The sequence below is a fragment of the Pygocentrus nattereri genome, chromosome 27, assembly GCF_015220715.1.
Source record: "Pygocentrus nattereri isolate fPygNat1 chromosome 27, fPygNat1.pri, whole genome shotgun sequence".
Lineage (NCBI taxonomy): Eukaryota > Metazoa > Chordata > Actinopteri > Characiformes > Serrasalmidae > Pygocentrus > Pygocentrus nattereri.
The window spans coordinates 4,559,567-4,587,060 of NC_051237.1; the positions used below are offsets into that span (position 1 = coordinate 4,559,567).

A 27,494-nucleotide genomic window follows, 5' to 3' on the forward strand; every position below is an offset into this window, starting at 1 on the left:
CCACTGAATGATTACCTATATTTGGTATGTCAGGGCCCTGGTCGGGGGTGAGCTCTTTGTTGTAGCGAAGAAAGAGAATTGTGTTCCTGAGCGTCAGTGCATGATCAAAATACCTCTGAGCTTCTCCTTCAGCAGTGCTCTCCACCTACACAAACAAAAACATTCTTCTCAGACTTAACATAGAAAACATCTTCTCTATTTGTATGGATGAGGGGAAAAAGAAAGGATTTAGTGCTACATGTTGACTATGAATGTGCGTCTATGATGAGAATAGGGAGCTAGAAAGGAATAGGTGACTGTGTATGTGTGTATCTTGCATAATCAGTCAGCGGGCTTTCCTGGCGGTGGCCCCTCTCCCCAAGTGAAAGCACAGAGGATGAGATTGTTTTTCTCCTCTGTGAGCCTCAGTTCCCATGGTGTCCAGTAATGAGGGCTTTACCTTCTCCAGTTCCATCAAAAAACTGTCCAGGGTCTCATCAGACAGCTTCCCCACCTCAAACATGGTTACTGCATGGCTCTTTAGATTCTGCCATACACAAACAAATCAAACACATGTGCCCTCAGTCTCATAGCTCATCAAAAAACAGGTCTTGGACAGAGGAGTGAAAAAGAATGAAAATAAAACTCAGGATTTCAATATACAGGAGCATCCTAATTATTACACAGAATGTACTATGTAATATTACATAACTCATCTAAGATGTTTTTGTAAACAGTTTCTAAACTAAATAAACTTAAACAGCTTAAAAACTTTTTAAACAGAACTGTGACAGCACATGTTACTCACAGGGGAAAGGTTGCCCATCATGAGGAAGGCAGTAAGGGTGGAATCAAACAGAAAGGCAATCCTCTTGGTGGGGCCTGCCGGAATACTTAGACTACTGACACTGGCTGTGTCTGAGACAAAAGAAGAAAACAAACAAACAAACAAAACAATGTGAATAGGCGTCGTACCTGATGTCAATATGTTGATAATTAACAAAGACTATTCAATCAAAATAAACCTACCTAAACATTGTTCCCTAATGTTTGAAGGTGACCACTGCGGATACACAGTGCCTTCAATTCAACATTGTTCTGGATTACAAATGCTACACTGCATGATCGAAAGAACTCAGACACTCCTTCTGATCAGTAAATTCAGTTACTTTACGGTGAATACTTGTTGAAACACGTGTGCAACTGCGCAAAAAGTTTGTATAATCTCCACATAAATGCATTGATCAACAGAATGGGGCACTCTAGAGCAGCGGCAAAGAGGTGTATAGCGCCCTAGTATTTGGCTGTTCAGCTCCATACAATACATTTGGGGTGAGCTGGAATGGCGTTTGTAATCCAGAACTAATAATTTATCATCAGGACCTGACTTCACAAATGCTCTCATGGCTGAATGCAATCAAATCCTGGTAATGTTCCATGTGTCTATCATAAAGCCTTCTCAGAAGAGTAGAGGTTATTATTGCAGGAAATGGGGACAAACTCCCGATTAATGCCCCTCACAAGAAATGTTGGATGAGCAGGTGTCTCCCAACTTTGAATAATGTTTTTATATTTCAACCACTGTCCCTATGGAGCGCTCTCTCACCTTGGTCCTCCAAACTGGTGGTGTCTGTGTCAGTAGCAGAGGAACCTGCCTCCATTACTGGACTGCCCCCTTCCCAGGACAGTAGCATCTTCTGAGGGTCCATAGTGCTCCTGACAGCACAAGCACACCCACACATACGTACAAATAAAACACCAAACTTGAAGGTGTGCTTAGCTCTAGTTTTAAAGGTTATTTAAATGTTACTTGCAGAAAAATTCCCCAAGGACAACTACAGTTCTAAACAAAATCGTGATCTGGCCTGATTGACATACTTTAGCCTGTTGACTGAAGGGGCACTTTTCCATGAGGGGTGCAGCTGGTCCGGGCTGATCACCTGACCCTTCTTTATGGCAAATCCAAGTCGGCAGTACATGGACACTGCATTCTGCAGTCAGGACACACACTGCTCAGGGTAATGCTCATTCAATCTTACAATAAAACAAAAATCTTAAAGTAGTCATGGTCACTTTCAAATAGTGATGCAAATGAATGAAAAAAAAAATCATTTGTTTTCAATGAACAATAGTTCCCATTTGAATAGTTGGGTTTTCATTCAAGTAGAGGAGCATTTTTTAATTGTACGCATGAGGGTGCAATAGGTAACTAGTTCTGCTAGTCATATCATAGCAATATCATAGATATTGAAGCATAAAAACAGTGGTTCTCAGGACCACTTTTCCAGGACAACAGCATAACTATGATGTACAGTATGGAAAGCGATAAGACAGCCAACTATTTTGTCCATGTAACAGGCTAGGAATGAGAGGTAAATATACACTTTACACTTCAGAATACAGAATTTTCAGTAGCCTATCAAAATATATTTCACTCATTTTGTCAGCATTTTAGTTTTTGGTAATGTATTCATGACGATAGTTGTCAGTCCCTCTGTTTAAACAACACCAGGTTTTTATGGAGGGTCTGTTTAATACAGTTTCTGGCCATTTACTGTATTAACATGTTGACACTAATTGCCTCAGCTATCACGTTCCATTAAAAGGAAGATTTTTTAAAAATATCTTGTGAATTAATTCAAAATTCAGTTAGTAAGTGCACTATGACTATAAGTCTACACGTTAAGTATTTTACACTGCTTTTGACCTTGACTTAACCATACAGCTTTTAGATCTGGAACTTTCTGTTTATGGATAATTAAAAGAGGGACTATTCTAATTTTAGGCTTGTCAGTTATCAGCAAAAAGAATGTGACATTTCATAACGTGGGACATTTCATCACGACTTAACATTAGACTCAAGCCACCTGAGTGTAATGGTATCACTGCTCAGCAGTACAACTCAGCAAAAAGTAACAATTTTAGAACTTCTCTCGAAGTCTTGTTCAGTACATAGCAGCAATCAGAAGCTCACTGCCCTGAAATGATGCTAAGAGAGGAGGAATGGAAACGAAAATTGGAGAACATTCACACATGGAGATAAAATTGTGTTGGCTCCTCCGACAGATAGAATGGTGCTGGGGAAAAGTAGGTCAGGCTAGATGGGATTCAGGCACTGATTCAGTTCAAGACCATTTCTCTGTCTGTGTCCATGCCACTGGGAGTGGTGGATATGACCTGACAAAGCCTGTGGTTCAATTTATACACAATTTACACATAGCTCATGAATGCAGGCTGCATATATTGCAAACATTCTGCCAATTTGGGTTGTTTTTAAAGTAGGCTCTGCATTGCGTCTGAGACGAGATGTGGTGTTTTTGGCACACTGAGTCACACAAAAACCCACAGTGGTATTTATTCAGTCATATCCAGTGCCATCAATTGAAGTGAATAAATGGATTCAAACTAATGGGATTAGATGACTGGAGGGGAATGAGTATGCTATATTCTACCCGTCTTAGGAAAATATCAAGATGTAATGAAAATGAACATTGACAGCCTCGAGTAAAAATAAATTCATTGGTAAAGATCAGGTCCTTTGAGCCTCTTTGAATTTGGTTTTTAATTAAAATGAATTGTGTGATCATGATGTACCAAAACAAACTTGTTTTCCACTGTGTCTGATGAAACAGCTACAAAGAAAACGTGTTTCTCATCCTATTTAGAATGAATATAGTGAAGCTGTCCTCATTCTGCACAGCCCATACCACAGTCTCAAAGACTGCCTTATTTTGCAACCATTTAAAAAGCATTGGGTTTGGAAAATTGATGCTTCATTCTGTCAGCAGCAATACAGGGGAGAAGGTGCAGCATTTGCCTTTCTCGGTCAGTAAGAATGGCATCATTTTATATCCAACATGTCATGGAAATAGCGTTAAAACACATACCTTCACCAGACCCAAGTCAATCTCCAGTACATTAGCCAGCTAACAACAGAAATAACAAAGAGTGAGACAAAAGGGAATTGTCTGAATAGTGGAGAGAAATAAAAAGAAACTGACCATCAGTGAAAACTATAGCATATATTTGAAAAATGTGACAAGATGAATGTATTGTGCACTCTTAAATACCTACCTCAGACACTGTTGTCTGCTCATCGATGGACACAAAGATTTTGTACAAGAGTGTCTCGAAATAATCGCCCTGCACCCTGTTCATGACAAACCCCTCCAAAGGTGGCACTGTGAATGGATCAGAAGAAAAGGTCATATCTGACCTATCTCCTGGGCAGCTCAGTGCTACTGCAGCTCAAATGTTTTCTCTGTCATAGCTCCAAATAGATTTGTGATTATCCCATTTTCTCCTATGGATGAATGGCACCCACGGATGCTATTACACACAACCTTTGGCTAAAGGTAACACTACAGGGCCAGAGCTGAAACCTTTTAAAAGGGCAACACTTTGTAAACAGGGCACAGTCTAATACAGCACAATAGTGGAAAGGTGTAAAAATTAAGTCATTTACTTCGGCTCATTACTACATACCTGATATACAGCTGTCATCGGATATGGGCACATCGAGATATATATAGCCCCTGTTGTACAGACCTTTAAAATAAAGGGAAAAGAGAAACTTGCTGTTCTGAATGTCCTTGAGTTAACAATGTATTATTAAAGGAATGAGGGTATCACTTCACTGTGGGACAGTGTTCATAAAGCTTTAAGACATCCAGACGCAGGTAAACAATTATTTCATAAAGGTTGCATTTGACACCTTACATGTCAAGTTGAGCGTACCTTCCTAATTTTTTATTTCATTTTATTCAGAAAATAAACAATAATTGTGCAGTAAAATGTATTTTCAAAAAAATCCTTAGATCACAATAGACTAGCATGCTATTTGCACTCAGGCAGAAACTTTGTCAATTAGTGCACAATCCATATTAAATAAGCTAAAATGTAATACATATAAGAGGTTCCCATTTCGTTGTATGTGGAAAGTTTTTAGATTGAAGTAAGTGGCACACTTTCCAAAATGATTGCTACGGTATTTCCAGTATGCCCTATGCTCTGTAGTTTGTATCTTATCAGAAATACTATCATTAAAATACTATTAATCCACAGTTGTAAATCTCTGTATACTACATGCAAAACATTTGATTGAAGAATGTAGTTTGTCCAGTTTTAAGCTCTTTTTTTCTTTATTGTATATGAATACAGAAATAGCTACAAGGTTAGAAATAGGTGTGAATTGAGAGCGTAGATATTTTGTGTTCCTTGTTTAATCAACATCACAGGTCATTTGACCAGGGGTGCCAAAATTTACCACAATAGCTTACCAAGCTTGTTTAACAAATAAGAGCTGCTGTAACAGGCTGCCACTCTCACCAGCACCGGAAGTAGAAATGTGAGAATTTCTGTGGCTTTTAGGTAAGGTGGTATTTTATATTTAATAAGATTGCATTATGTCATGTACACAGCGGTTTACAATACTCCAGCTGATGCTTGGCATTGCACTTAATGATTTTAGACTTAGAATGGAGAATTAGAATACGACATACTTTTGGCCATACAATGTACGTACAAATCGAGCATATTTTATAGTATTATGTCCTGGTGATATACACTGAGCAAGAAAGTCAGTTGTTATAGCATGCTATGCAATTTCACCTAAAAACATGTCCTGACAACAACTTGACATCAAACCTGACAAAAGTAGCCCTAATGACAGACAATGCCTACTAGAATGGGCATTTATAAGTATTTATGTGGTATATGTCAGTTGTCATGATGAGCTTACGTAAATATAAATATATAACTCAGTGGTGTAAAATATATCAATGTCCACTAAATAGTTTAATTTATTATTAATGATAAATGCAGGGAAAGCATGTGGTATGTGGAGAAGTCACATACATTTTATATGTTTGTTTTTTTTTTTACCCAATATGTTAAACCTTTTCTAAGTTTAAGTTGAACTAAATCTGTGCACTAAAATATGCAGAGAATGCCATATTTAGGCATCTTCTCTGTAGAGGAAGAGTTATCTTATTTTCTAACTTATTACAAATCCAACAAAATGACCTTGGATGTTCAAACTTTTGTATATGACTAGGGTATTTCACAAGCACTTTGAACAACCAACCACATTTTAGAATCAGAAATATTAGATTCATAAAAGCTCTTATTCAATAACCAACTGCTAAAACCATTCAACACTTTTCTGCTGTTTATTCAGAACATGAGCCAAAACAGATTGTAGACAGCAAACATTAATTTACGCCCAAGGCTTCTCTCTTTACACCTAAAACCTACAGCAGTTCTATTAGCCTGTTCTATTAGCCTTCATCACTATTCAGCCTGTATGATGACTCTAATGGCACCTGTTTCTACAGCACATGGCAATGAGATGTCTCATTATTTCTAACTGTTTTTCATTTAAGCAGATTCCTGTCAGAGCAAGCTCCATAGCCTGCTGAGCGGATATGGCACTCACTGAGAACCACATTGTACTCCATCGATCCAGCCAGCTGGGGTCCAGAATCTATCATCTTATCAATGGCCCTCTTCTCTGCTGGGGAACAAATCTGCAATCATCCAGCACAATGACACTCAGACACACCGCAACACAAACATTGATCCAACTGCAAACTCTGAAATGAGTAACTCCAAGCTGTTTGGTTTTTTGCTGATAGTTTTACACCCAAGAGAGCAGATGCCTGCAAAACTGTCATGTTTTTGATATTTTGCTTTTTGTTTATTTTAACAAATTTACAGACTCTTACAGATTCTTACAAATGACATGTTCATTTATATTTCACGCTTACATATACTATGTGGCCAAAAATATGTGGACACCTGACCATCACACCTACACAAGCTGTTTGTACAACTCATTTGAAATCCATAGGCATTAATACAGAGGTGCCCCCCTTTTGCAGACGTAAAAGCCTCCACTGTTCTGGGAAGGCTTTCTTCAAGATTTTAAATTGCATCAGTTGAACTGTCAGTATTTATGAAGGCTGAGCCTCTGGAGTTCCTCCACACCAAACTCATCAAATCATATCTCTACTGACCTTGCTTTGTGCACAGAGGCACAGTTATGTTACAACAGGAGAGGACCTTCCCTAAACTGTTGCCACAAAGTTGAAAGCATATAATTGTCTAAAATGCCTTTGTAGGCATTGAAGGCATTATCATTGTCCTTCACTGAAATGAAGGGGTCCAAACCCTGAAAAACAGCCCCAGACCATTTTCCCTCCTCCACCAAACTTATTTACCATTGGCAGTACACTTTCTGATAGGTAGTATTCACTTGGCATTCACCAAACCCAAATTCACCCAGACAGTAAAGCACTATTCATCACTCCAAAGTTTCACTGTGGAACGCTTTACTGTTCCAGAGTCCAGTGGCAGTGTGCTTTCCACCATTCTAGCTGATGTGTGGCATTGTGCATGTTAATCTGAGACCTGTGTGCAGCTGCTCAGCCACGGAAACCCATTTCATAACGCTCCTGACACACACAGCTCTTATGCTGACTTTGGTTCCAGAGGTGGTTTGTAACTCTGTAATGACTGATGCAACAGATGATATGTGATTTAAAATGCTCTGTGCTTCACCACTTTGTTTCACAACAAAAGCACTTACAGTTGACCAGGGCAGAACTGAACTGGGGCAAAGGTTGCCACCTTTGACAGTTTCCCATTCTACTGCCAAAGTGTGCCTAGGAAGATGCATGGGAATGTGCTTTTATATACCTGTGAGCAATTGCTGTGACTATAACACCTGAAGTCAATCATTAAGAGGGATGTCCACATACTTTTGGCCATATAGTGTATGTACAAATTCAACAAATTTGGTTTTATATTATTAAAAACACCGATTTCAAAGATTTGTATTGCTGTCTAAGACGGAAAATTATTTAAGGTTCAAGTCACAAAAGGACGTTATGATTCCTGAATAGAATTAGTTGCATTAGTTGGTAACACTTTATATGAAGGCTATCCACACAGAGGCTAAACACATAAGAACTGGGTAATGCACTTATACACTGTTTAAACCACTATTAAGCATGTATGAATAGCTTATTTCAGGTAATCTCAAGATGATATAACATTGTTTAATGAAGTGATGTTTTACTGACAAGGAGCCTTAATCTAAAGTGAACATTTGTTCCATTCATAACACTCAAGGAGAAATACAGACAGGAAACTTCAACTTTTACTTAAAAATAATTTCTACTTTTACACAGATACAATTTTTTTTGTGTGGGAATATGTATATCCATATATATGTGAAAACTTGAATAAAAATTAACCTTCAAATTTGATGGCATCAAAATCTTCCACAGAAGTGATTTTGTTGCAATGCTCTGTCCTTAACTAGGCCTCCGGCTTTAAAACTTCCATTATTTGGGACAGATGCATATTTTAAAGCCCCCTATGTCACCATAATGTAATTTCTTTTTTCTTTTTTCTAACTTCTTACATCATCTTGTGATCACTGGCATGAACTGCTCATAAATATTTAGTGGGTGCTTTATAAATGTTATTTAATTTGTATGTATGCGTTATTATGTCCCTATGTAGGAAAGCAACAAATAAAGAGTCACTTATTGGTTTTACCACCTAGCATTCTACCTGAGGGACCAACTGTGATATGTGACTGTTTCCATACCCTGACACTTTCAAATATGCATTATACAACCTAAGGAGTTTATTTACTGTGCCTTACCCTGATGTCATCCTCAGTGATGTAACCAGTCTGTGCTACCCACCAAGGCTCCACTGAGATCTCAACTGGTTTGGCCGGCAGAAGATCCCTTGCCGATTTTCTGCGGAAGAATTTCTGGGTTCGGAGACAGATGCTGCTTAGGCAACAGTGTGAGAATTTCATTATGTGTACAAGGCATGACTCTCTGAGGACTGCTTCACTTGATCTACACTGGGTCCCTTGAAAACAGCCAGATTTGAGGACCATCTGATGATCATCATGCTCAGAACCCTCAGAGAGCTTCCAGAGACTTCATTAACATAGATGCAAAAACATGAAAGAACCGCAACACAGATTGAAAACATCAAAGCACTTTTTTTTTTCTTACTTTGGACGACCTGCATTGGTTCATCAGGTCAATGTACTGGTTCCTCCCAATGCCAAGAAGCCTCAGACCTGAGAGGGAAACAGAATATCCATAAACATGTGTGAACAGCATGCACAGTCAGGCATGAAATGTACAACAAATAAAGAACAAATGTTACTAATTGAGCATCATATTATCACCATGACTCCACCCATAATCTAAGCTATAAAATTCACTGTACTGTATCTACAGAGTCAATGCTTTTCTCTGCATATCTGTAACAGTAGTTGTGCTTTGAGTGAGCAAAAGCCCCAGCAGTCAGCTTCTTTGTCCACACACACACACACACACACACACACACACACACACACACACACACACACACACACGAGCCTGTGATCACTGAAGAGGGACAGGACTAACAGCTATGTTCTTGGCTCAATGCCAGTACCAGGGAGCAAACTCTGCAGAGTAAGGAGAGCACCTACTTCAGACTGTGGGATTAGAAGAGGCTTTGGAAGGCCCACCAGCTGACCGTCCGACAGGCCACACCACCTAATCATTGTTTGGGTATAATTCTATTCATGTTTACATATTTGGCAGACACTCTTATCCAGAGTGACTAGACGCAGGCAAATGCAGCATAGGAGTCTTGTCCAAGGACCCTGTTATGCGCTTGCCCAGGCGGGGATTTGAACACCAGTCTTCAGTGTGTCAGTAAAAGTTATCATACTACTCACTTTTTTCCTTCTATGTTACTCTCAAAAATATTAAAAACCTGGAAAAACCTGTTAGTCCTTCTGCGTAACTTTTCAGAGTAAACATGATTTAAAAGGTATGCCAATACCCCCAACTTTTAAGAAGACACAGCCTGTTATTCTGCTTTAAAAAATGAATGGTTAATGCTGTTTGAAAACCAAGAAACTAGCCAGCAGAATCAGTTGAAAAGCAGAACACAACATCCCTAAATAAAATCTTTATGAATAAACCATAAAGCTAACAGAGCAGTTCTCAAAACACAAATCAAGTCTAGCGACATTTTGGTGAGGTTGGGATCCCTCTTCTTCAAAACAGGAATCTTTATCTATCGGTTTAGTATTAGTGTAATTTAATTCGACTCACTGTTCATCAAGTTTTCAGCACTTTCAAAATTAAAGTCACATGTTTATTTATTTATGGATCTCCATGGATCACCACCTTATCTTGGTGGAGGGGTTTGTGTGCTTCAATGACCCTAGGAGCTATGTTGTCTGGAGCAAAAGCTCCTGGTAGGGTCTCCCAAGGCAAACTGGTCCTAGGTGACAGGTCAGACAAAGTGTGATCCAAAATTCCCCCTATAGAAATAATTAAAAAACAGGACTTGTGTACCCTGCCCGGAACAGGGTTACCGGGGCCCCACCCTGGAGTCAGACATGAGGCAGGGACTCGCCAGCGAGCGTCTGGTGGCCGGGCATTTACTCATGGTGCCCGGCTGAGCCCAGCCCGAAGGGGTTACATGAGTCCCCCTTCCCACTGACCCACCACCAATGGGAAGGGCAGTAGTAGGGGTTCGGTGCTTTGTGGATCGGGCAGCGTCCGAAGGCGTGGGCCTTGGCGTTCTGATCCTCGGTTGCTGAAACTGGCTTTTGGAACTTGGAACGTTACCTCACTGGCGGGGAAGGAGCCTGAGTTGGTGCGCGAGGTTGAGAGATACCGGCTAGATATAGTCGGGCTCACCTCAACACACAGCTTGGGCTCTGGGTCCAATCTCCTTGAGAGGGGCTGGACTTTATTCTTTTCTGGGGTTGCCCATGGTGAGAGGCGGCGGGCAGGTGTGGGCTTTCTCATAGCCCCTCGACACGGGCGCCTGTATGTTGGGGTTTTCTCCGGTGGACGAGAGGGTAGCTTCCCTACGCCTTCGGGTTGGGGAACGGGTCCTGACTGCTGTCTGTGCTTATGCACCGAACAGCAGTTCAGAGCACCCAGCCTTCTTAGAGTCCTTGGGAAGGACGCTTGAAAGTGCTCCTCCTGGAGACTCTATTGTCCTACTGGGGGACTTCAACACTCACGTGTGGAGGGGTGTGATTGGGAGGAATGGCCTCTCTGATCTGAACCTGAGTGGTGTTCAGTTTTTGGACTTCTGTGCAAACCACAGTTTGTCCATCATGAACACCATGTTTGAACACAAGGATGTCCATAAGTGCACATGGCACCACTTTGTAGTCATGTCATCGGACTTGCGGACATGTGTTTTGGACACTCGGGTAAAGAGAGGAGCTGAGCTGTCAAATGATCACCACCTGGTGGTGAGTTGGATCAAGTGGTGGGGGAAGATGCCAGTCAGACCAGGCAAACCCAAACGTATAGTGAGGATTTGCTGGGAACGTCTGGCAGAAGTACCTGTCAGATTGATCTTCAACTCACACCTCCGTCAGAACTTTGACCAGATATCGGGGGAGGTGGGGGACATTGTATCAGAATGGGCCATGTTCCGCTCCTCCATTGTTGAAGGAGTCCCATCTGGCATGGTTGGCCTGTGGGACACCAGAGGCAGCTGACAGGTATCAATAGGCCAAGCGATCTGCGGCTTCAGTCGTCACCAAGGCAAAACCCAGAGTGTGGGAGAAGTTTGGTGAGGCCTTGGAAAGTGACTAAGTCGGCTCCGAAAAGATTCTGGCAAACCATCAGGTGACTCAGAAGGGGAAAGCAGTGTGCCACTAGCACTGTATATAGTGGAGATGGTGTGCTGTTGACTTCGACTGAAGACATCATTGGGCCTTCTCAATCCCACAGACACGTTCTCCAGTGAGGAGGCAGAGTCTGGAGACATGGGAATAGGCTTGTCCATTACTGAGGCCGAAGTCATTAAGGTAGTTAAAAAGCTCCTTGGTGGCAAGGCTCCAAGGGTGGATGAGATCCGTCTCGAGTTCCTCAAGGCTCTGGATCGGTTTGCAGTGTGAAGCGGCCGGGATGAGAATCAGTACCTCTAAATCCGCGACCATGGTTCTCAGGCGGAAAAGGGTGGTGAGCCCTCTCTGGCTCTGGGATAAGCTCTTGCCTCAAGTGGAGGAGTTTAAGTATCTCGGGGTCTTGTTCACGAGTGATGGTACAAGGGAGCGGGAGATTGACAGGCGGATTGGTGCTGGGTCAGCAGTGATGCAGGCTCTTTACTGGTCTGTTGTGGTAAAGAAAGAGCTGAGCCACAAGGTTTTGACTCGATTTACCGGTCGATCTACGTTCCCACCCTCACCTATGGTCGTGAGCTTTGGGTAATGACCAAAAGAATAAGATCGCGAATATAAGCGGCCGAAATGAGTTTCCTCCGCAGGGTGTCTGGACTCCCCCTTAGAGATAGGGTGAGAACTTTGGTCATCCGGGAGGGACTCGGGGTAGAGCCGCTGCTTCTTTACGTCGAGAGGAGCCAGTTGAGGTGGTTCGGGCATCTGGTTAGGATGCCTCCTGGACGCCTCCCTCGTGAGGTGTCACAGGCAAGTCCACCAGGGAGGAGACCCCGGGGAAGACCCAGGACACGCTGGCGTGACTATATTGCCCAGCTGTCCTGGGAGCGCCTCGGAATCCCCCCCGGACAGCTAGTGGAAGTGGCTGGGGAAAGGGAGGTCTGGGCCTCATTGCTTAGGATGCTGCCCCTGCGATGAATGGATGGATATTTATTTATTTTGTATGCATTTATTTTAACCAGACCATTTCAAGTCTGTAATGTTCTTTCTCACTGTCATTTTCTTTTTGAGCAGCTTCTCTGCAGATTTCGGCAGGTTTGCATCCAAAGCATCTTCATACACTTCTGAGTTCAAAATCCCATCAATGATCATAAGCTCACCAACATCACTGCATCAAAAACTCTGAAGTTCCCACCTTTGTGGTTTTACAGTACTCTTACAGCATTCTGACTAAAGTTTTCAATACTCTCCCCACATAAAAAGTCTACAATTTGTTTGATTCTGTACTAAAAAGTTTTTGTTTTTTAATAAATATAATTTAGTTAAAGTTTATCAATGCTTAATTATTTAAAGTGTTCTAACACTTTTTGGGTCCACTCTATCACCTAGCACTACAGCCACCATACATGTAAACCATTCTTTTAAACCATGGCTGTCTATTCATCATTAAAGTTTAACACCTCACACACATCATCTTATAGCACAATTTTTATTCTGCCTGGAGAAAATGCCATAAAGACATTCAGCCTATTTCAATCATTTAATCATTTTCCACACATTTTTATCACCAATATGCTTTGCTCAGAGGAGAGGCTGCATTCTTCAAATGTCTTCAATAAGACAAATTGACAAATTAAATGGTTCAAACAAATGCAAAATGGAAGAGTTCTATATAATCATATGCACACAGAAGCATCAAGCCTCAACAGACAAGAAAAACTTATCAGAGAACTTCTCTGCACTCTACTGTACTGTAGAAAGTCTCCACACACCATTTTATGCCCTTTATAAGAAACACAAGCACAACCCCAATTCCAATGAAGTTGGGACATTGTGTAAAACATAAATAAAAACAAAATACAATGATTTCCTGTTCAACCTATATTCAATCGAATACATTACAAAGACAAGATATTTAATGTTGAAACAGATAAACTTTATTGTTTTTTCACCCAAATATTCACCCATTTTGAATTTGATGCCTGCAACACGCTGCAAAGAAGTTGGGACAGGGCAACAAAAGACTGGGAAAGTTGAGGAATGCTCAAAAAACACCTGTTTGGAACATTCCACAGGTGAACGGGTTAATTGGAAACAGGTGAGTATCATGATTGGGTATAAAGGCAGCATCCCTGAAAGGCTCAATCATTCACAAGCAAGGATGAGGCGAGGTTCACCACTTTGTGAACAACTGCGTGAGCAAATTTAAGACAGTTTAAGAACAATGTTTCTCAATGTGCAATTGCAAGGAATTTAGGGATTTCATCATCTACAGTCCATAATATCATCAAAAGATTCAGAGAATCTGGAGAAATCTCTGCAAGTAAGCGGCAAGGCAGAAAACCAACATTGAATGCCCGTCATCTTCAATCCCTCAGGCGGCACTGCATTAAAAACCCACATCATTCTGTAACGGATATTATCACATGGGCTCAGGAACACTTCAGAAAACCACTGTCAGTGAACTCAGTTCGTCGCTCCATCTACAAGCTACAAGTTTAAACTCTGCCATGCAAAGCGAAAGTCACATATCAACAACACCCAGTAACACCACCAACTTCTCTGGGCCCGAGCTCAGACTGGACTGACGCAAAGTGGAAAAGTGTCCTGTGGTCTGACGAGTCCACATTTCAAATTGTTTTTGGAAATCATGGGCGTTGTGTCCTCCGGGCCAAAGAGGAAAAGGACTGTCCGGATTGTTACCAGCAAAAAGTTCAAAAGCCAGCATCTCTGATGGTGTGGGGGTATGTGAGTGTCCATGGCAGGGGTAACTTGCACATCTGTGAAGGCCCCATTAATGCTGAAAGGTACATACAGGTTTTGGAGCAACATATGCTGCCATCCAAGCAACGTCTTTTTCAGGGACGTCCCTGCTTATTTCAGCAAGACAATGCCAAGCCACATTCTGCATGTGTTACATCAGCATGTGTGACGCATTATGAAGCGCAAAATATGACGACGGAGACCCCGGACTGTTGAGCAACTGAAGTTGTACATCAAGCAAGAAACCTACAAAGCTTCAACAATTAGTGTCCTCAGTTCCCAAACGCTTATTGAGTGTTGTTAAAAGGAAAGGTGATGTAACACAGTGGTAAACATGCCCCTGTCCCAACTTCTTTGGAATGTGTTGCAGGCATCAAATTCAAAATCCATCCATCCATCCATCCATTTTCTAAGCCGCTTCTCCGTCAGGGTCGCGGGGGGATGCTGGAGCCTATCCCAGCAGTCTTCAGGCGGAAGGCAGGATACACCCTGGACAGGTCACCAGTCCATCGTAGCAAATTCAAAATGATTTGCAAAAACATTTGAACATTAAATATCTTGTCTTTGTAGTGTATTCAATTGAATATAGGTTGAAAAGGATTTGCAAATCATCATATTCTATTTTTTATTTTTGTTTTACACAACGTCCAAACTTCATTGGAATTGGGGTTGTAAAACAATACAATTTATTTTGAATTGATACAAATTATTATATTAATTTATACTGTATTTACTCTAGATTGTGTGATATTTGAGGTTACTCTGATGCTGGATATCAAAGAGCCATACTGTATATGCTAAATATAGCAATCTATAACACATGATCTTAAAACAGCAATTTATAACGCATGAACTCAACTATAAAGGAAGATACAGCAAGACACAGCATTAATGCATCCATCAAACCAAGCTATTTTAGTGACTGCTGCATTGTATACATTGTGCATACTGGCAAGCAGTACTACATGGCTTGAGGCCCTGTTAGCGTACATGAGAGGTCACTGATAACATTTAATAACCTTCAGGGGTTCACTGAGAATGGGGTATAGTTAAAACTTACAGTCAGCAGCAGTGAAGTTGGGCAGGGAGTCATAACTCTTCTCACAGTTCATGATGTCCTGGGAACATGGGGTAAAGAGAGAGCATTTAATCTTCCACAGACACTACATTCAGAACACGGAGCAAACATTTCTAATTCAGTCATGTTTCAGGTGAAAAGAGCTAAAAGAAAAGTGATGGGCTATATCTCCCTCCACTGACCATGTCGTGCCACTTCTAAAAGTACAGCATTTTAATATAAATATTACAGTTTAACAGCAAAAATGTACCTACTTTCACTCTGAAGTGCTGTATTTTGAGTATGGATTTAACCAGCCATCCAGTCTCTATCATATGCTCTTCCTCACAACCAAGAAACTTCGTTTTTTTCTCTTTAATAAAGTTCAGTTCAAGAAAATGTTGGGTCATCAATTGTATTATTTTCCAACAACATTAGCTATATGCAATATTAGCATTTTTACTCCACTTTTATATGAAGAAAAAGAACCAAAACGATTTATACAGGTACAAAAATAAGCATAACTTTAACTATGATTAGTCTGACCACAAGAGACTATATGCAGAGTATTTAGGCTTTTAATTGTTAAAAGCAAATAAATAGTGAAAAATATTTATTAATCTTAAGCTCGTTTTTTAAGTGCTTTTGTGTACCATCTATTCAGAGCAACTGCACAACAGGTATACAATTAAAAATAATGAGTTAATAAGTAAAAAATTGCTCATTTCAGCACAGTGACTCTAATGTATTTCCAACACAGTAAGTGAAGGAACTCCTCTGGTATAATAATATGAGATAAACTGCTCTGTTATAATAATAATATGAGATAAAACTAATGTGGTAATGTACTGAGTGATAGTGAGAATATAGCTAAAGGGTCGTTTACAGGATCAAAATGGTGCACGCAGCAGTGTGCAATAAGAAACATCTCTTTCTCAACAAAGACATGTCGAAAACTAGACTATAGCTGGAAACATAAACACAAAGTGCAGCGAGGCAACTAGCCAGGGTGTCTTCAAGGGTAGCCCAGGGCCGGGGGAAAGGTGAATGCATGGAGAAAGTGTCCATATTTTTATTTATTTACACATGTGTTTATAAGACCACACAAACTACTATGACTAATAATAATAATAACAAAAAAACATTTTTTATTAGAAGCAGTAGTAGTACTAGTAGTAGCAGTGAATTATATGTAACTTACATGTACCGGTAGATTTATATGGAACTCTTATTGTGATAGCACTGGCATTGAAGTGTTAATTCTGACACACTGTATTTACTGCTATGTCATGAATGAATCCACAAAGGCAGATTTAACTGTCAGTCTAAACTAGAATAGCAGTACTAATAAAAGTTAGTGATAGCTAAACTACCACAATGTCTCCACAGTTTGCAGCATTCATGCTGGTTTTTGTGTGATGGGTTCTGTTGCATGCAGTGCTCCACTTCTGCTGTTAATGATATATGCATAATCTTATGCTGGGTAATGAGCCACAGTGCCTGGTGAGTAAATCTCTCCATCCAATATAAATATTTAGCCCCCAGAAAATGAAAGAAAATTAGCTGGACAGATTTAAGGATGAACTTGAAATATGTGAAGGGGCATTTTTGAAGGCTGTGGGATGGTAGTTTGAGACCGCTGGACTATAGCCTTTCTTGCCAGTTTGTTAGACCCATGTACACCTGAGATGTACGAGTATGATGAAGTTAAGCAACCAGAAATTAATCTGTTCTGCACTCAAATCAGAAAGTGCATCTTTCAGTTTCTGCAGTCTACATAACATTTATACCTGTTCAGGAAAGTTGTGTTTCAACAATCAGTTCCTCTTTAAAGCTCAGGACATCACATTGATCAGGTGCCAGTGAGTGTAATTTGTATTTTTAAAACATTGTCACATCGCTGTTTAGTTTGCATGTGACTGATACTATTAATAAAATGTTTTCACATTTTGTTTTGACATGCTGTAAGGTGTATACAGTTGTGATCAAATGTATTCAACCCCCAATGCTGTGAAGGGTTTTATGGAATTCAGTGCACATTTGTAATTGCGTTCATAATTAAATCTTACAAGACTTGTTAAAGAACTAAATGCAACTAAAATAGCATCAACTGTTTTTGTCATAAAGTATTAAATGGCCTTTTTGTGATTTCTTCATTGACACAATTATTCAACCCCTTTACGACTACCACTCTTAAGAACAGAGGTTCATTCCAGTGTTTTCAATCAGGTATTAAAACCACCTGTGGATGTCAGCGAGCAGCAATCAAGCATAATAAGCACCAATTAGGCAGATTTAAAAGGACTGTGATACTCAGCTCCTTCTAGACATCTACTGGTGTGTTTACAAGCATGGTGAAGGCAAGAGAATGGTCCCAGAAGACACGAGAAGAGGTTATTTCTCTTCACAAGAATGGCAGTGGATATAAGAAGATTGCGAAGTTGTTAAATATTCCAAGAGACACTATCGGAAGCATCATTCGCAAGTTCAAGTTAAAGGGCACAGTGGAAACACTACCTGGTCGTGGCAGAAAGAAGATCCTGACCGCGACTGCTGTGTGCTACCTGAAGCGTAATGTGGAGAAAAATCCCCGCGTGACTGCTAAGGAACTGAAAAAAGACCTGTCAGATGTGGGCACCAAAGTTTCAGCTCAGACAATAAGGCGCACACTGCATAACGAAGACCTCCATGCCAGAACTCCCAGGCGCACCCCCTTGCTGACTCCAAAGAACAAGAAAAGTCGACTGCAGTATGCCAAAAGTCATTTGGACAAGCCACAAAAGTTTTGGGACAGTGTATTGTGGTCAGATGAAACTAAATTAGAACTGTTTGAGCCAATGGACCAGCGCTATGTTTGGAGGAGGAAGAACCAGGCTTACGAACTAAAGAAAACCTTGCTTAGTGTGAAGCATGGCAGGGGGTCAATTATGCTTTGGGGCTGTTTTGCTTCTAATGGTACAGGAAAGCTTCAACGTGTGCAGGGTACCATGAATTCCCTTCAGTACCAGGAGATCTTGGAGGAAAATGTGATGGAGTCAGTCACAAACCTGCGGCTTGGGAGACGTTGGCCCTTCCAACAGGACAATGATCTGAAGCACACATCCAAGTCCACTAGAGCATGGTTGAAGATGAAAGGCTGGAACATTCTAGAGTGGCCATCGCAGTCACCAGACTTAAATCCAATTGAGAACCTCTGGTGGGACCTAAAGACGGCAGTTGCAGCGCGCAAGCCTAAGAATGTGACTGAACTGGAGGCTTTTGCCCATGAAGAATGGGCTAAGATACCCATAGGTCGCTGCAAGACACTTGTGTCATGCTTGAAAGATGTCATAACTGGAAAAGGATGTTGTACTAAGTACTAAAAAAATGTCACTAGGTGGTTGAATAAAACTGATAATGATGTGAGCACAGAAAAGACATTTGTGGTTATTTCATCATATATGTTACGTTACATTTGTCTAATTTATAAGTGCCTCTTTGATATAATTGTAAATAAGATGACTTAAATGATCAAAATCATGTCAAAAAAATGTCAAACTGGCCAAAACACTTCATTTCAGTGGGGGTTGAATAAATTTGATCACAACTGTATATATTAAATATGTGTACCTTTACATTTTGGAATGTACGATACCGTGAAAAGACAAGCTGGCAAAGTGTTTACTCTTTATCTTGGCAGTAAGTTTGTTTTTGACTGTAAAAACATGATGCAAGACTAGAATATATTTTAAATCATTCATTTAATCAAAGAGGACATGATGTGCATTTTTATATCAGCAAGAATCTATTCTATGCGTTACTGATCTTTTGTGTCTTTTATTATGACATAAATGTTGTTTATAAACAGAATTATTAATTGTAACACCAAGGGAGGTGGTGTAATCAAACAATCACAACATCATATGGCGTAACCACATGTTATTAAAAAATATTCTATTTTAAAGTTATGGTTTACCACTCTTAAAAACATATATGAAGCAGTCATTGTACTTGGACTACCATATATACATTTGTCCTTGGACCCAAGTTCATATATTTTTTTTCCAAATAAACAAACATTATTACAATTCCACAATGTTATGATTTTCTGAAGTCACACCACCTGACTTGATACAATAACCAGCCTAACCATGACTTTTATTATTTAAGAAAGGGCTATTGACCAAGGTACTGCACCATGAAGGTCACTTGAGGTCATCTTTAAGATGCAATACCCTGCCAACTCTTTCTTAAAAGTATAAGAATAAAAGTCTTTTGTTTCAGTCATGCCATCTGAGGAAAACAGAATTTATAAAAGAGTCGAACACTTTAAAGACGTGAAGGTTCAAACCTAAAACCATGCAAAATGTTTAGAATTTTATATACCTATATTACCCTTCAGTAGTTTACTTAATTTGACTGCGCCCTCTGACAATTTTAGACGTTGGTAGTTGTTAAATGCCTTACATTAGGATAAACAGATTTAATATAGGAATGGAATGATTAGATAAACTAGGTAATTGATAATATCTGTACCACCAGGCCTCCTTGAGGACAGCTTTGGAAATGGTATAGCCAACACATCGACAAACAAAACATCAGAATGCACTGTTTATTTCTATTCTCACAGTGTTTTTAACAAACACACTGCCCAGAGAGTTTCACATGTCCTTTCCACAGCTGACCTAAGATGTTTGCCCAATACTGTATGTATTAATCTGTATGTGTGCATTTTATATTTTACTGGCTTTGCAATGAAGGTATTTCAAATCAGCAGTTCATCTTTGCACTCCACATATTACACATGTAATTCTGCCCTCATTTACACCATATATCAGCATATCAGCTCAGAACTGGAGAAGAGTATAAAGACATGCAGAATATAATATATTACAATAAAAAGCAACAAATGATCCTAGATCAGCATTCCTGCCAAAAAGCCTCTGGCGGTGTTCCTCCAGCAAGGACACGCTCATTTAGATGACTCACATAGATCACATGTCTTCAGTTCAAAGTCTAGCACTGCAGCTGCACCAGTTAAAGCCACATACACTGGCTAATCTACTAAAGCACAGCACGGTTGTTCTGTCACTGAGAACAGTGACTATACACTTCTGTACACTGCAAATGTATATAGACTTAAAGCTGAAATGCATGAGTCATAAGAAACAAATCAAACAGACCACCAGAAAACACTTCACACTGAGTGCACCAACTGCTTCATCTACACATTGCAAGTTTTCTCCATTATAGCAGGAAAAATGAATAAACCAACAGCACTCAGAATGACAACTTGATGGCCAGCCCAAGGCAACCATATGCTGTGACAGATCTCAATTCACAGTGTTGCTGATGACTCGAGACAGTGGTGTCTGCATGTGGGAGGTAGCGTTATGCGTGTACTGCAGTATGAGACAATTCAGTGACAGATTAAATAAATATTATCCCAGCATTTGAATCTTACTAGTTTGTCTGGGTACTATTATAGGGGAATTTCAAAAATTAAGAAAAAAATCTGCATAATTAAATCTTTAAGATGTAAACAGAGTTATTCAGAGTGCCTTGACTTGAAATGCAATATCGTTTTACAATAGTTTTGAGATACGTTTTTGGCCTTAAGCTTATTTCTTGAAGTCCATTAGTGGCAGAAAGCTACATGCAAGGAGCTGTAAGGCAAAACAGTACCCAAAGAAAACCTTTTTTTTTAAGATTTACCTTTTCACCATAATTAACATTACATATAAAAACTCAAAAGTGACACTGATTATTATGAATTGCATACGCTGTGAATTTCCCCGCTGTGGGACTAATAAAGGATTATCTTATCTTATACAAAATGACTACATCTGTCTCATAGACAATCCAACCACCACTGTAAAGAAATTCGAGTCAGTAAGTTTCTCTTCAATACACTATTTCACATCAAACCACTCATTCAGACTTTGTTTACATCTGGATTTGGAATCCCCTTTGACATATCTTACCACACCTTTACACAGTGTACATACTGTGCTGCTATGTACTGTTGATTGATTTTGCTGTATTTCTGCTCTTTCATGTGTCTGTGAATCTGATATTGTAAATGTCACAAAAACTAACATCAAATGACACTATTCTGGTAGAAATGTGTAATTGCACATAATGTACAGAGGAATATTTAGTAACGTGGGTTGTGCTTCAGATCCCTTCCCTGTGAGGACGCATCTGATGTGTGCAAGCACGTTAAAAGAGTATTCAAAGATAACTCACTCAAAACCTGGTTAGGGATGGGCCTTCTGAGGATGTAAATGAATTATCTAGTATTGTCATCATATCTTCATCAGTATACTGTTGACTGTGGATTTGAACATTGAGCTCGTGCTTCTTTTGAGCCTATTTGTGTGACATTAATACATATGACATGGTCCGTAAAACTCCAACCTGACACTTCTGATTTTTAAATGACTCTTTCAAAATTTAATGGGTGACTTGGAGCTGCAATCAGACACCATGTTTTAGCATATTTCTTATCTCTTGATTAAGTAATGCCACTTTTTCAACATTAGCAAAAAATCTTACACAGTGAAAGATTGAGAATTATGCAATATCCTCAAGGTTTACAGAACTGATGTTCTCATGCAAATAAAAGATAATCTCAACAGATGGCCTGTTTCAGAAACCACTTCATTTTTATTAATGCATTAAAGCACTGCAACTTAAACACACTACTTGATTAACAAACACACAAATGTAATGTGTATCTCTGTAAACTCTGGAACTCTGAGTTAAGCTAATAATATAATAAAAAGGTAATAAATATAATACAAAGATTTTAAAAACTGTACATAAAGGAGTAAAAAGCTTACTGTACCTCCATGATGCTGATGTAGTAAGAGAAGGGAGTGACTCTCAGTCCTTTAACCATGATGTCAGACAGATGGTACGGATACAGCATGAGGTGCTCTCGGCTGTACTTCAGCAGCTCCTCGTAATACTTCCTCTCATCCTTCTTAACATGCCTGACTGTGAAGGAGAACAAACTGTTTTTTAAAAAAATCAAGTAGAAGTTCTTAAAAAAAGTTCTTAGTTAAAACTCAGTAGTAAGAAAAAGTTTGTGATCATGAGCGACTCTAAATGTTTGGTCTTATCTTCATGTGGGTCACAGTGATAAAGACAGCCCTATTAGAGCCAAGGAAGGTACTGTTATCTACCTGGGGGGTAATGTAATTAAGGTAGCACAGACAAGATTTGTGATTTTAATCCAGTATGAGCCTGCAATGTACACAGTGTTTACAAGTCAAGCAGTGATAACTGTTGAGCGTTCATCGTTCAAAAATATAATGTAATGGAACACTGTGCAAAATGTAAATAAAAACAGAATGCAATGACGTGCAAATCATGTAAACTCTAGCAACCAACGTTCATGACAGTATGGGGTTCATTAGTACACCTGCCATGAGTGCCTTGCACATCTGTGAAGGCACCATTAATGCTGAATGGTACATACAGATTTGGAGCAACACCTGTTGCCAAACTGAGGACGTCTTTTTCAGGGAAGGCCTTACTTAGCTCAGCAACACAATATTAAACCACATTCTGCATGTATTACAACAGCATGGCTATACAGTAAAAGAGTTAGGCTGCTAAACTGGCCTGCCTGCAGTCCAGACCCTTTACTTACTGAAAACAATTTCCCGCATTATGAAACGAAAAATATGGCAATGGAGACCTTGAACTGTTGAGCACTTACAATCTTACATCAAGCAAGAATGGAACATTTCACTTTTAAAAGTACAGCGGTGTCTCCTCAGCTCCAAAACACTTACAGTGTGCCGTTAAAAGAGGAGGTGATGTAACACAGTGGTAAACATGGCCTTGTCCCAACTTTTTTGGAACATGTTGCTGCCATCTAATTCAAATGGGCATGTATTATATAAAAAAAATTTGTACTGCAAAAAACAAAATGTAAAGTAATTAATGTACTCTTAAACTGACAAACTGTGAATGTCCCTTTGTAATTCACTGAACCTATAGCTCCTACAGCAACAGAAGACCTGTTTTCACACATCTCAGACTTCACCTCACAGAAATCCAAAGGTTTGTGAGTGTTATCTTGTGTAATTTTACAGTTTAAAACTGCCATTAGAGTTAGATAATATGCTGGTCTTACTATATTTTATTATATAATTTTGTGATAAACGGTATGGTTTTCTGGGCATATTATGGATATTGCTCATGTTTAAAGAACACTAACCAACACGTTTTATTAGACAGAAAGCATAATTTGTCCTGCTTAATTGTATCACTGCCAAACAATATACAAAAAGCTGACTAAAAATCATTGTACCCAGAGTTTTAACTGTCAGTTAATGGCAGTTAGTGACTGTGGCACTACTAGTTCGCTGTGTCTGTGTGTCAAAATATTTAAAATAATTAATTTAATAATAAATCATTAATAATTAAATAAAATTAAATAAAATAATAAATAATTTCAGTTCTGATCACGATTAAAGAGCCAAAGAAACCAAAACACATTCTAATCACGTCTGCTCATTCTTTTGCTAATAATAACATTCAAACTACAAACTCTGCATGTCAAAACTTTTGTTCACTAAAATGTCAGATAAGCTTGTTAATTAAGACTTTAATTAAGTCTTTATTATTATAACCACTTTGATTACATTTTAGGATATATTTATCCAGAAATCTACATAACTCCAATGCACAGTGGGTTTGCAAATATTGTCTCACAACTGTCTATGAAACTGAAATAACTCTCAATTTCAATGGGTGTAAAACTTTGGATTAATTTAAAGGCTCTCGCACAAATGAACAATGACAAAATTAGCACAGTGCTATGAATATGCCACGAAACTTACCTAAGTTATTGCGGAATCGCAGCTGGTTTCTGATACTATACAGCAGAACGTGTTTGTCATACTCCCTCTGTGAGTTCCCAAGACTCTGTATAGGAAAGAACCATAACAGCCATAAGACCAAAAGCACACTCAGATCTAGGCATCCTAACAACTCAGAAAGCAGTTGAAAAGAGCAGGGTTATGTAAAGCATTAAAATACTTAGAGGGGAATTCCATATAACAAAAATTCAATCTGATGAAAACAAAGAGTGTTTCAAGGCAACACCAATTTCTTTACAATGGTGGTGAGAAGAACCAGCAGAACCACAAATCAGAAGAACCACAACACAAATATAGCCCTTTATTTGCAATCCAAAACAGTGAACATGCATGAGTGCTCTGAGTTTTTAAAGTTATGTTGACAATGGTGTTTTGTGATAAAGATCAGATAATCTGAAAAAATTGTTTTTGTTAAGTACTAAATTTCACAACACTGATTTCTCCATTCTGCGTACATTTTTTAAATGCACATTAGGTCATATCCTAGCTTTCAGAGTAGCTTTTAGAGGCACTAAATCTTTCAGTTGTCTGGTTCCTATCACCACCACTGTGAACAATTCTGACATAGTAAGTTTCTCTAGAACGCAGTGTTTCATACCAAACTACTCTGAATAACTTTGTTCACATCCTAATCCTAACAAGTGAATTGTGCATCTTTAATCTTAATTCTGCCATCCCATACTGACCAGAGGAGGATACCCCCTCATTTGGTTCTCCTCAGTGTTTTTTCCTCATAGTTTTACTATGTTATTAGGGAGTTTTTCCAGTCACAGTCGCCCTTGCCTTGATCACTAGGTGTCTGGACCAAACAATGACAGATGTAAGAAGCTCTATGTAAATAAACTAGAAGACTACACCAGCAGCAGCAGAGGGCTCAGTGTTGGCAAACGACACCCTGCAGCTTTCTTACAATTACTATGCAGGGTTTTACAGTTAAGACTGAACTGTGGGGACTGGCATGCTGACATGCTGCGGGACGTTTACACGGAACCCACGCTACTGTACAGGAATCTGATGTCCAGATCACTGGAAGTGAGCAGGAGGATAACGAGGATGATGCGGATGATGAGAATGAAGAGTCCAAGAGGACCAAGTCAGCTTCTTATTCGAATTTTCTCGTTCCACCTTAAATGGTGCAGTAATCACGTTACAAGGGAAAATTCGAATACATGTAACTGTAAGTTACGCTGCACCATTTAAGGTGGAACGGGGTAATTCGAACAAGAACCTGGCGAATAGGAAGCCAGCAGTACTACCGAATACATGACAAGTGACCAGAGAAGGAAATGTGCCCGAAATCCACTGCGTGCTTGTTTTATGAGCTGTTGTGCGCCGTAATTTTACCTGTTTGACATTTGCGGGCAGCTTGTTCCACGGATAATTCTGTCTGATGTGAAATTCCACGTCCGTGTTCATTGCTGGACTCGGTTATGTAAAGACACCGCTGCGGGCTCTCGGGTAAGTCCAACACGACTATACCCACCCCGACACTCACTACAGCCGCCGGCCCACCTCAAAGATAATTTTAAACAATATCTTTTTATTAATATTATCTGACCGTTAATGCTGCTAAATATCTACTTCCTTGTTGTATTTCCAAGCAACCCCTCGTCACGCTCCTGGCTACGTTCGTCACTTCCGTCCAAGCGAGTGACGTGTGAGGCGGTTGTAGTGAATGGGAGAGAAATTTGGATTAAATTGGTGCAAAATGATGCTGTTACACCGCCTAATGTTATTTCGTATTAGAATCGTTTTGTAAAAGACATTTAATGGAAAAACATCTGGCTAATACCTAACCGATACTAATAAATTTAAAGAATAATAAACTTATGCAGAAAATCTACTCAACTAAAATTGGCTTAATCATTAATTATAATTAATTATAAAATACGACTATACATATCATTGAGACAGCTTGTTCATTCTATAGCAACTACACAGACAGTTATTTGCTTTAGCAATGTCAATATGTTAGAAAAAAATATTATTATTATTATTATTGTTTATTGTGGAAACATGCGATAAAAACATGTGTGAAACAAAGTGTTGATAGTCTGTCGATATGGTGTAGGAGCTGGTAAGGTGTTGTTAGGAGGTTGCCGTGGTGTACGGGGTGTTTACTGGGTTGTTTTTATTGTCAATTTGTTGTTAGGTGTCGAAAATGAATGGGAGTCTATGAGAGTAGCATGGGATGAAAAAATGACACACAGAGGAGTGCACGTCAGCATGGCTTTGGACAGCAATGGGGGAGTAGCGAAGCAGCGCGCTACTTTTTGTAGTTAGCTACAAATATTAGTAGCTGTAGCCGCTACAGTTTTATGGAATGTAGCTAATAGCTGTAGCGCCTATGGTTTTTTGTTTACCTATAGCGAAAATATACGCTACAATTTCAGTCAATCCGAGCAAAACCTGAACCATAGAGCGCTGTCATTAACTGGGCTGTAGTGATGGGAATTACGGCTCTTTTTTGAGAGCCGGGTCTTTAGGCTCAGCTCACTAAAAAGAGCCGGCTCTTTCGGCTCCCAAGTGGCTCCTCAGATTTTTTTGTTGCTTAAATTATTAAAAAACTATGTGTAAAATGAATTGCTAACATAAAAACATACATTATATCAAATGTTTATTTATATACTCAACATAGAACAGAGTGCTACAAAAATAAATAATAAAATACAACAAAAGCAAAGACCCATCTCAATTAGTCAAAAAGGTCCTATCTCTGATTGTGTATATTATTTGCAATAAATATAAATTCAAATGTACAAAACAAAAGTAAAAAGCAGAATCCAGGTGATAGTTTTTCCAAGTCTAGCGAAGATTGGCATTCAGAAATCCAAGGGTCTCAGCTTTGCAGGGTTGATCCTATTTCTCCTTTCTGTTATAATCTGCCCTGTGCTGGAGAAGATTCTCTCTGAGGGGACAGATGTTGCTACAATACACAGTCTACCCTTTCTAGGAGTGAAGCACATTCTCTGTCCTGTCATACAGGACTGGGATGATTTTTTGGGAAAGTGTTTTCCTGCTTGGAAGTGCATACATTGGATTGAGAGCATGAGTATAGTTTCTGAATGCTTTGTCTTCCACGACTGAAAATGGCTAAAAATCTTGTGCAATCATTTTAGCCAGTTCCTCATCAATTGTCTTT

The 27,494-nt window shown here is 39.4% G+C and overlaps 1 protein-coding gene across 1 annotated transcript in view; it reads right to left on the reverse strand.

The window, feature by feature from the left end:
* Positions 1 to 25,768, reverse strand: part of fam91a1 (family with sequence similarity 91 member A1) — a 34,044-nt gene extending 8,276 nt beyond the window's left edge. Inside the window, exons 1-15 of the mRNA XM_017693299.2 lie at positions 25,697 to 25,768; positions 24,314 to 24,398; positions 22,306 to 22,457; positions 15,480 to 15,537; positions 9,021 to 9,088; positions 8,654 to 8,767; positions 6,416 to 6,506; positions 4,465 to 4,527; positions 4,054 to 4,160; positions 3,867 to 3,905; positions 1,858 to 1,970; positions 1,586 to 1,695; positions 788 to 897; positions 440 to 526; positions 16 to 145 (exon numbers count right to left, since the gene is read on the reverse strand). Of these exons, the coding sequence (XP_017548788.1) occupies positions 16 to 145; positions 440 to 526; positions 788 to 897; positions 1,586 to 1,695; positions 1,858 to 1,970; positions 3,867 to 3,905; positions 4,054 to 4,160; positions 4,465 to 4,527; positions 6,416 to 6,506; positions 8,654 to 8,767; positions 9,021 to 9,088; positions 15,480 to 15,537; positions 22,306 to 22,457; positions 24,314 to 24,398; positions 25,697 to 25,768 (1,399 nt within the window). The remainder of the gene's footprint in view (positions 1 to 15; positions 146 to 439; positions 527 to 787; positions 898 to 1,585; positions 1,696 to 1,857; positions 1,971 to 3,866; positions 3,906 to 4,053; positions 4,161 to 4,464; positions 4,528 to 6,415; positions 6,507 to 8,653; positions 8,768 to 9,020; positions 9,089 to 15,479; positions 15,538 to 22,305; positions 22,458 to 24,313; positions 24,399 to 25,696) is intronic.
* Positions 25,769 to 27,494: the final 1,726 nt, after the last annotated feature.